Source organism: Leucoraja erinacea, chromosome 22, assembly GCF_028641065.1.
Source record: "Leucoraja erinacea ecotype New England chromosome 22, Leri_hhj_1, whole genome shotgun sequence".
NCBI lineage: Eukaryota > Metazoa > Chordata > Chondrichthyes > Rajiformes > Rajidae > Leucoraja > Leucoraja erinaceus.
The window spans coordinates 12,733,619-12,744,545 of record NC_073398.1 but is presented as its reverse complement, the minus strand read 5'-3'; the positions used below and the strand labels follow the sequence as shown (position 1 = coordinate 12,744,545).

The 10,927-nt window shown below is 39.0% G+C and overlaps 1 protein-coding gene across 2 annotated transcripts in view; it reads right to left on the bottom strand.

Annotated features, from left to right (window-relative positions):
• Positions 1 to 1,421: 1,421 nt before the first annotated feature.
• The window catches only part of LOC129707995 (mucin-2-like), a 71,896-nt gene continuing 62,390 nt past the window's right edge, over positions 1,422 to 10,927 (bottom strand). Inside the window, exons 27-32 of one of the 2 annotated variants that reach the window (XM_055653548.1) lie at positions 10,319 to 10,444; positions 7,597 to 7,735; positions 5,009 to 5,037; positions 4,176 to 4,226; positions 2,434 to 2,485; positions 1,422 to 2,211 (exon numbers count right to left, since the gene is read on the bottom strand). In XM_055653548.1, coding sequence (XP_055509523.1) covers positions 1,554 to 2,211; positions 2,434 to 2,485; positions 4,176 to 4,226; positions 5,009 to 5,037; positions 7,597 to 7,735; positions 10,319 to 10,444 — 1,055 coding nt within the window. In that variant the 3' untranslated portion in view covers positions 1,422 to 1,553. Of the gene's footprint in view, positions 2,486 to 4,175; positions 4,227 to 5,008; positions 5,038 to 7,596; positions 7,736 to 10,318; positions 10,445 to 10,927 lie in introns of both variants that reach the window. The other variant, XM_055653547.1, reaches the window with a different exon arrangement.

Sequence of the window (10,927 nt, the reverse complement as noted above, 5' to 3'; positions counted from 1 at the left end):
TTGTGGTTGGTGTTGTTGGTGTTGATGTTGTTGTGGTTGGTGTTGTTGTTGTGGTGTTGTGGTTGTTGATGTTGTGGTGGTTGGAGTGGTTGTTGGTGTTGTGGTTGTTGATGTTGTGGTGGTTGGAGTGGTTGTTGATGTTGTGGTTGTTGATGTTGGAGTGGTTGTTGGTGTTGTGGTTGTTGATGGTTGTGGTTGTTGATGTTGGTGTGGTTGTTGATGTTGTGGTTGTTGATGTTGTTGTGGTTGATGTTGTTGTGGTTGTTGTGGTTGTTGTTGTTGTGGTTGTTGATGTTGTAGTGGTTGTTGGTGTTGTGGTTGTTGATGTTGTGGTGGTTGGAGTGGTTGTTGGTGTTGTGGTTGTTGATGTTGTGGTTGTGGTTGGAGTGGTTGTTGATGTTGTGGTGGTTGATGTTGGAGTGGTTGGAGTGGTTGTTGGTGCTGTGGTTGTTGATGTTGTGGTGGTTGGAGCGGTTGTAACTGTTGTGGTTGTTGATGTTGGAGTGGTTGGAGTGGTTGTTGGTGTTGTGGTTGTTGATATTGTTGTGGTCAGAGTTGTGATTGTTGTACTCAATACACAACATACTCTAATTCTGTAGTCAGGGCACAAGAAATCATCGAATGATGGGGTGCATTCAAGTCCTTCCAGCAAGTCACAGGTCACATTGTGACTTGTTTCAGAGATTGGTTTGTTGGGGTATTTAATGGCTTGACACTGAATGTCATTAGGTGAATGACTGGGATTACAGAGACCCTCCGGTGATTCATGATCGCCTCTGCTTGTCACATTGGGCTGGTGTCTATTGTTCCAGTGTGACCAATAACCTGCACAATAAGTTGCTGCAAAGTAAAAGGAAAAAGTATTAAGTTTAATGAAGGACATATTGAAATGCAACCATTGTATGCACATATCAGGGATCAACAAATAGTTGTATAGTAAGTGGCCAGATTGTCTGTTAAATGTCATTTGAAAATGAAACAAAGATAATTCTTATTTTCTTTGCAATTTATCTCCACCCATCCTCTCCCAACCCCCCTCCCCACACCCCCAATCAGGTTTTCAATTAATTTCAGAACACATCTGAAAAATCAAGTATCCTCACTAAAGCACAAACATATTAACAGCCCAGATTATGCACTCATTCTTATGAATGAAACAGCAAAGAAGATGTACAATGTTATTCAAGGATGAACATTCAAAGCATATAAAATAAATATAAATATAAATTCTGCTGTTGCCAAGGATCCATGTCCTTCTCTGTGCTTCCTTCCCAATGTCCATTCACTTTCCTGCCCGCACTTACTTGTTGTGGATAAGGTTGAAGATGTTGAAAATGTTGTTGGTGTTGTGGTTGTCAAGGTTGAAGTTGGAGATGTTGTTGATGTTGTTGGAGATGTTGTTATGGTTGTTGATGTTGTGGTTGGTGACGTTGTGGTTGGTGATGTTGTTGTTGTTGTTGTTGTGGTTGTTAGTGTTGTGGTTGGAGATGTTGTGGTTGTCAATGTTGTAGTTGGTGATGATGTTGATGTTGTGGTTGGTGATGTTGATGTTGTCAATGTTGTAGTTGGTGATGATGTTGATGTTGATGTTGTGGTTGTTGATGTTGTGGATGTTGTGGTTGTTGATGTTGTGTTGTAGTAGTTGGTGAAGTTGTGGTTGGTGATGTTGTTGATGTTGTGGTTGTCAATGTTGTAGTTGGTGATGATGTTGATGTTGTGGTTGGTGATGTTGATGTTGTCAATGTTGTAGTTGGTGATGATGTTGATGTTGATGTTGTGGTTGTTGATGTTGTGGTTGGTGATGTTGTTGATGTTGTGGTTGGAGATGTTGATGTTGTAGTTGGTGAAGTTGTGGTTGGTGATGTTGTTGATGTTGTGGTTGTCAATGTTGTAGTTGGTGATGATGTTGATGTTGTGGTTGTTGATGTTGTGGTTGGTGATGTTGTTGATGTTGTGGTTGGAGATGTTGTAGTTGTCAATGTTGTAGTTGGTGATGTTGTTGATGTTGTGGTTGTTGATGTTGATGTTGTAGTTGGTGATGTTGTAGTTGGTGATGTTGTTGATGTTGTGGTTGTCAATGTTGTAGTTGGTGATGATGTTGATGTTGTGGTTGTTGATGTTGTGGTTGGTGATGTTGTGGTTGTGGTTGGAGATGTTGTGGTTGTCAACGTTGTGGTTGTCAATGTTGTAGTTGGTGATGATGTTGATGTTATGGTTGTTGATGTTGTAGTTGGTGATGTTGTGGTTGGTGATGTTGTTGATGTTGTGGTTGGAGATGTTGTGGTTGTCAATGTTGTAGTTGGTGATGATGTTGAGGTTGTGGTTGTTGATGTTGTAGTTGGTGATGTTGTGGTTGGTGATGTTGTTGATGTTGTGGTTGAAGTTGTTGATGTTGTGGTTGAAGATGTTGTAGTTGGTGATGATGTTGATGTTGTAGTTGGTGATGTTGTCGACGTAGTCGTTGAACTTGTCACAGTTGTACTTTCTAAAAAAAAAGTAATTAAGTCAGTAGCAAACATTTTACTTTGTGCATCAAATATATTTAAGGAATGGTTACAAAATAGGTATGGCCCTTGCTCTCAAGAATATAAGCAAATATTTTTAGAGATTAACAGGAATATTTAAAGTTACCACACAATTAACTTTACTGGAGTTTAATTAGTCAAGCTCTGAAACTAATGTTAAACGTGGTAAAGTGAAATAGTTGCTGATCCGATCAAGAATAGAACAGTATAAAAAGGACACAAAGTGCTTGAGTAATATTGCGGGTCAGGCAGCGTCTCTGGAGAGCATGGACAGGTGACATGGAAGTTCTCCTCCTCTTGAAGAAGGCTTCCAACTTGCAGTATCTCCTATCCATGTTCTCCAGAAATGCTGCCTGACCCACTAAGTTACTCCAGCATTTCGTATCTGTTTTTGTAAACCGGCATCTGCAGTTCCTTGGTTTGAAGAATAGAACAGTGTTCTATTTGTTAATGCTAAATTTTAGCGTGAAAGATAGTAACCAAACTTAAATTTATTCCATTTATCTTTAGAGCTGCATTGTTTTTCTGTAAAAAATGACATTCACAAAATAGGTTATGAATAAATTGGTTGAGCTTTTGCCAGGCTGCATTTCACCAGGGATACAAAACTACCAATTTGCAATAGATAATATTATCTTATTCTGTGGCTGGCACAATGACACAGTTTAGTAGAGCTGCATGTTTTGTCAAATCCAGCTCATATCAAGCTCTTGGTACAGCCATGCTGTTCTCATAGACACAGACGGATCACTGTATAGCCCTAGATTACAGCAGTAATGTGAACAAACGTTTGCCATTGTATAATACTGAGGTACAGTAGTGAAAGACAATGATATGACACTATTATATATTCCTTATACAGTATGTGTAGGTGTGAATCTTCACACAATAGTGCAATGCTGCAGTACTGGCAGGCTCTACTCTGTGCTCAGATTCAGATTCCCTGGAAGAGCGACATAGCAAATGATTTGAATAAATAATAATAAGTGTCCGGGGGGGGGGGGGTGATTGGCAGTCACCGAGGTACGTTGTTGAGTAGAGTGACAGCCGCCGGGAAGAAGCTGTTCCTCGACCTGCTGGTTCGGCAACGGAGAGACCTGTAGCACCTCCCGGATGGTAGGAGGGTAAACAGTCCATGGTTGGGGTGAGAGCAGTCCTTGGCGATGCTGAGCGCCCTCCGCAGACAACGCTTGCTTTGGACAGACTCAATGGAGGGGAGCGAGGAACCGGTGATGCGTTGGGCAATTTTCACCACCCTCTGCAATGCCTTCCGGTCGGAGACAGAGCAGTTGCCATACCATACTGTGATGCAGTTGGTAAGGATGCTCTCGATGGTGCTGCGGTAGAAGTTCACCAGGATCTGAGGAGACAGATGGACCTTCTTCAGTCTCCTCAGGAAGAAGAGACGCTGGTGAGCCTTCTTGATCAGAGTTGAGGTATTGTGGGTCCAAGAGAGGTCATCGGAGATGTTGACTCCCAGGAACCTGAAGCTAGAAACACGTTCTGGCAGGTTCTATCTGTATAACAGTGGGGAGCAGTGATGTTGGCCACATGTCACCACTGTCTAACACTGGAGTGCAGTACTTTTATGCATAAGCCTACTTAATTAAAGTCTTGAATTATTATAACACCCAGATATGTATTACACACCTGTTGTGGTAGAAATTGTAGTTGTAGGTGCTGTAGGGGTTGATGTACCTTCTAAAGTTGAAGATAGATAAGGATTAATTGATATATGTTGAAATACAGACAAATATTAATTGATATGACAATATGATATACTTTCATCTAAATCTTCATTCATATGCAAGCAAAATATGAAAATTAGTAATGTATATATGATATTTTGGTTGAAGTGAACAGCAAAAACATGTATCTTGTTCACTCTCATATTTACTCAACTGAGCATTTGCCATTCATTATTCTTCTCCTAATCTAGAACCTGGAATCATGTTTTCAGATTACTGGATAAGAAATTTAAGACAAAGTCAGGGAGAAACTCGCAGTGTAATCATTCATCACTCATCAGAGCAGAGGCCAAGTCACTAAATAAATGTAAGAGAGACATGGATGGATTTCCAGCTACAAAATGTATCAATGGGCAGGGGGAGAGAGGGGGAATATGGTATTGAGACTGAGCGTCAGCCATTATGGCATTGAATAAATGAAATAGGATCAATGGGCTGAATGCCAACAACAATTCTTAGATTTCTATGTTTCTGTGTTCCCAACACCATATTTCTCAGAGAGAAAATACATCTGTTTTATATCTGATCCTCCATTTTTTAATCACAGAAATGTAAATAAAATTAAGAATATTAAGTGTTTATTCCCCGACATTTATCGTCCTTGCTTAGCATTAAGAACAATTCTACATGATGAAGCTGATCTATAAAATGAGTTACCGCATGCTGCAAATATTCATATGTTCCCATCATGATTTATGCAGTTAAGTGTCTTATTGAAAAAGAAAATTTGCTCACCACATATGACTCTTCCATCAGTGCATTCACTGTAAAATATTAAATGGTTAGATCATTTATTCTTAGAGAATCAGTACAATACATTCCCACATCCTCGACAGAGACTCCATATCATTGACAGTTATCTTTACACGATATAGGTTGATATATTTGTTCAACAGCGAAGTGGAGAAGAGTTATATTACCAACAGTTCTTAACTCACTGGTGAGAGAAGCCAAGAATGTTGTACACTTATCCAACTGGGTGTCTGGGGTTTTGGGGAGAAGGCAGTAGAATGAGCTTGAGAGGGAAAGATAGATCAGCTGTGATTGAATGTCAGAGTAGATGGGCTGAGTGGCCTAATTCTGATCCTATAATTTATGAACTGTGTCCAGCAGTCATTGACATTTTCCTATCCAAAAAATTTACTTTTCAGAGGACAGTGAAACCCACCTTTAAAGAGTACATTTTTCCAACATGAAGGATATGCACAGTTTTAATTTATTTTGCACCATTTTCATTTGCATTGTGGACAATTGATGCAAGATGCAAAATATTTGAGGACACTCTTAAACTTAATTTTGGCGATTGTGCATGCACTTGGACTGATGGATGAGGTTGGTAAGAATGGGGTTGGATTTTAAATGTCTCATTTTATACAATCATTATTTTCACCGATCATAATTATGAAATATTTCAAAATATTCCCAGAAGACCATATTACTTTTGGTTATTTGGTTTACTTATTAAAAACACAATCTAACCACTATAAAACAGTAAATCTTGTTCAGCTCATATCTACAGTAATTGTTTAGAATGAAATTGTCATTACAATATTCCCTGAGGGGTAAAAATTGTGCTTGGCAATATTGTTCCTATTTTAGAACTTGGCAGGTTTTCTTTCATTAAATTCAAAGTTTTAAAACAGTGAAAAGAAAGTAAGCATGGATTAAAGAAGCTACTGATATACTATCACTAAAGGATAGTTTTAAAAATAGTTTCTATATTTTATATGCAATTTGTAGTGTCAATATAATGATGAACGATTTCAAATAGGATACTGAGGTTAAAGCTCTATTCATGTGTTTAACAGTATTATATGGTATTATAATTTTATAAAGGACCAAATAGTTCTAATGGTATGGCATATTTTAGCTATTGTACAGTCAAAAGAAAGCGAATATTTCAGCTAATGACACTAGCTATCACAGTAATCATTGCTCCACTCATTTTAACCATTCATTCTTTAAAATAGTTGTTCATGAAAATAAATTCATGAATTTGTCAAATTTAGTCCTGTACATATGGATATGTGAAAGAAGGATTTTTATTGTTTAAATGAAATTAAACTGGATGAAACTAAGACTAAGATCCTGGCGTAGGCCGTGCCTCAATTTATGCAGCAATCCCGCAACTTGCAGCTTCAAAACATGTGCAGTCAGTAGGGTTTGCACTGTAGAAATAATGTAAACATTACATATCCCTACAATTATTATAACATGCACATTAATTTAACTTGTTTGTTGGACATAGGTATCTCCTTTTAGTTTCATTAACCCATGGAATTGTGAAACAATGTCCCAGCCAGTCTTCTCCAATATTCCTATGGCATGACAAGTGACACAAAGTATGTATAGTTTCCAATATCTTTTGCATCATTCTCATGTTCTTAGGAAATAGTGAAGAAATACACAGAAGTAAAAGAAGAATGTTAAAAAATCATTAAACTAAAAGGCAACAATAAAGTGCTAGACTCAGATAGGTACCAATGATGGATTTTTAAAATGGCCCAACGAGGCAAGTATTGCTTCTTGTTTGTAAATGGAAGCAAGTCACATTTAATTCATGTGATGATTTTAAAAAATATCCCAGGGAGGCCATGCCAGTGGCAGAAGTTTGGACTTGGTTTATAGGCATTTAGATTCATAAATAAAACAAAGGTCCACATCAATTGAAAGAAAATCATAATCAAATCCCTCCAATCCACCACCTGTCAGTTCTTATGAAGCCCCAATTATTACAGGTCTTAAACCAAACTTTCCAAATTTCATTACGGGTCTGTAATTGAATTATAAGAGGGACAATGTGAAATCATGAAGTTGCTTCCAGTCATCTCAATAAATGCCAATTTACAGAAAAATACTTCTCAATTCTGAAATAGATTTTGGGTTAACAATAAAACGTCAATGTGCAGCTTTAATACTATATTACATTGCTTGCTGCACAGAAGTGAGGTATTCAGGCATATCTTCTTATCTTCTTTTCACTGTTGTCTTAATATAAACTGGTAACATGTCATCCATTCTTTTCACCATCATGTATTAATTTAGCAACTCCACCCTGTGATAGCATGTTTCACATTCTAACCAGTCTCTGGAATAAAACATTTCAATTGCCTTAATTTCTGCTTCGTTACTATGTTGTACATTTGATCCCTTCTTTTTAACTTCCCAACAGGGTTCAAGGAAAGAGCGTTCACGTTGCGGCCCTGTTTTCACCAATCTTTCCACCAACAAGAAGCGCTTGTGTGTGGACTCCATAAGAAGAAGAACTTCCAAACAAACATAAATACTTTAATTACAGATTATAAACTGTTAAAGCACTTTACCAGTTTCCGCAGCCAATTATGTTTTCATTTGCATTATATATTTGCCCATTGTAAAGACAGGTACACTGATGGCGACTAACACATTTCATGATATTTTCATCCAAATAAGGAGCCGTCTCTGGGCACTTTGGATAGCAGCCTAATCAATAGATAAAATGTAAAATTAGGATGAGGTATTAAGATTTATTATCATATCATCAATACATTAGTTCATGGTTTCATCACTTATAATTTAGTGGCTGAGCTGACACATCTTCAACATTCTGGTATTGGTTTATTACTGTCATGTGTACTGTGAAAAACATTGCTTAGCATTCAATCCAGGCCGACTGTTCTATACATAATTACAACAGGTGGTGCAAATAGAGAGAAACTAAACAGTTATGCTGCTACAGAGAAAACATGGAAAAGAGTGCAAGGGTGTAAGGAGGAAAACATCCTTAGTTTATTAGAGATCTGTTCAAGAGTGTGATAAGCTTGATGAGAAAGAGGAAAAGAAGAAAAAACAGGAGCCGACTGGCGTGATAGACCTGGGGGTGACACTGAACACGTTAATGCTGACTGGGGTCTGAACTCCAGGTCGCTTCCTGAAGTGCTTTCTCGGGGTGAAACCTGAAACTCAACTGGACCAGTCACAAATGCACAACAGAGGCTAGGTATCCTGGGGCCATCGACTCACATTCTGACTCCCAGGCTTTTCCACCAACTCCAACAATATCCCGAACAATGCAGCCTGTTTCAATGGCACAGGCATTCCCTCCCCCACTGACAGAGTGGCGGTAGTTTGTATCATCAATACATTGCACTGTCGTTTGCTGTCTAGGTTATTCTGACAGCATCACTCAAAACTACAAGATTTACATTGAAGAAGGATAAAGTCAGAAGTCACATGGTAACGCCACCATCAGTAGGATTCCTCCTAGTTACATAACAATCTAACTTGTGATGTTAGTACATCGTGGAGAGATAAGTGTTTTTGGCCTTCCATCACAATGATGTGATGGATGTTTATGTAAATTATGTTGTGTTGTTGTGTCTTGGGTCTATTTGTTTGTAATGTATGGCTGCAGAAACGGCATTTCGTTTGGACCTCAAGGGGTCCAAATGACAATTAAATGTATCTTGTATCTTGTATCTTGTATCTTGTTATCACTTGATCTAAATCTTGGAAGTCGTTATTAAACAGCACTGCAGCAGTAGCTTCATCAGCAAGATTGCAGTGGTTCAAGCAGGTAGCTCAGACAATCAAAATTAAATTACTTCTACTTTATCCTTTTGTCTCACATTGTTTTTTTTTACTAATTGTCACTAAATGGCCCACTGGATATGCCAGGTTGACTGGATGGAAGCTCAAAGAGCAGATATTTCAGCTGAAGAACTAAGAAACTTGTAGAAGTTTGTGTCTTCAGGATAATGGCCAAAAGATATCCAATGATGATACCCAATTACTCAAGAATTAGGGATCAGATGAGCAGATTTTTAGATTTATTCTGACTTCTGAGTGGCTAACAATAATTCTGTCCCAATCTTTCTTTCATGGATTTTGTTTTAGACTTTAGACTTCTGAGATACCGCATGGAAACAGGCCCTTCAACCCACCGAGTCTGCTCCGACCAGCGATCAATCCATACATTAGCACAATTCTGCTGGATAAACTCAGCAGGTGAGTTTCACCCGCTGAGTTTCTCCAGCATTTTTGTCTACCTTTGATTTTCCAGCATCTGCAGTTCCTTCTTAAACACTAGCACTATCCTACACACTGGGGACAATTTACAATTTTACCAAAGCCTATTAAACTACAAACCTGTATGTCTTTGGAGTGTGGGTGGAAACCGGAACAAGCGAAGACAACCCATGTGATCACGGGGAGAACGTACAAACTCTGTACAGCCAGCACCAGTAGTCAGAAACAAACCCGGGTCTCTGGTGCTGTAAGGCAGCAACTCTACTGCTGCGCCACTGTGCTGCCCTTTAATAATGTTTAACTGCTTCAGAAAAAAGAGACGCCCGTCTTCCCTACACCATTCTGGTTTAAATGTCGGTCTATTTTCCACATTAACTTAAATATGTATCAGGAAATTACAACTACTCAGTTTCACCAACATTTCCAGACATGAATGAAACAACATAAATCATGAGCAAAAACCATGAATAATCTTACAGTATACAAATGCACATAGATTGAAATCAATGTTGTTCTCCATCTCCTCTCCATGCTGATCTGAACATGTGCCACTGCTTAACAAAATATTGAATCTTGGCTCGTTGCTTGTGTAACTCAGCACTCAAATATTAGCAGTAAATAAAACATAGCACAGTGGCGCATAAGTAGAGAGGCTGCCTTACAATCCTGGATTGATCCTGACTATGAGTGCTGTCTGTACAGAGTTTGTACGTTCTCCTTTTGACTGCACGGGTTTTCTCTGGTTTGCACCCACATTCCAAAGACATGCAAGTTTGTAGGTGAATTGGTTTCTGTAAATTGTCCACAGTGTGTAGGATAGTACCAGTGTATGGGTGCTGAAGGGCCTTTTTTCCACGTTGTATCTACGGTGCTGGCTTGAAGGGCCGAATGGCCTCCTCCTGCACCTATTTTCTATGCATCTCTAAATTAAACTAAACATAAAAGGAACTTCTTACCCCTTTAAAATCAACATAAACATACATCATAAAAAATCCAACAGCATAGCCTAGTTATGGTAAAATTGTGAAGTAAACCCACCTTCAATAACTGCAGAGAGCTTTTTTTTAATTGTATGATTCGAACATGTTTTAGCTGTCAATGTTCCACATGGCTTGTAGTGCCAGCTACATTCATTGTCGTCATTATAATAGTCACAGTAAACAGCTGCAATATAAAAAGAAAAGAGTTGGCACCTTGCAAAATTTAGTAAACAGATTACAAAACACGTAAGCGGAATGAAACAAAACAAAATATAACAACAAAAAAATAAATTTAAAAAATAGTAAAGACATCAACAATACATAATTCAAAGATAGAGCAGCGGCAGGTAATCGCTCCAGCGTTCACTCTCCCTTCCGGCAGCCATCTTGGAAATGGAACAATAAGAATCTTTAACATAAAAACATCCCCCCACAATGGTTTCCATTATGAGGGAAGGCACAATGTCCAGTCCCCAACCCCAGTTCACCCATAGTCGGGCCTATTGAGGCCTCCACAGTTGCTTCTACGGAGGCCCGATGTTCCAGGCCATTCTCGCCGGGTGCTGTTGCTCCGGCGTCGGGAGAGTCCTCGCAGCGGCTTGGGACACCTGGAATGGCCGCTTCCTTACCGGAGACCGCGGCTTCCGAAGCCGACAAGGCCGCGACG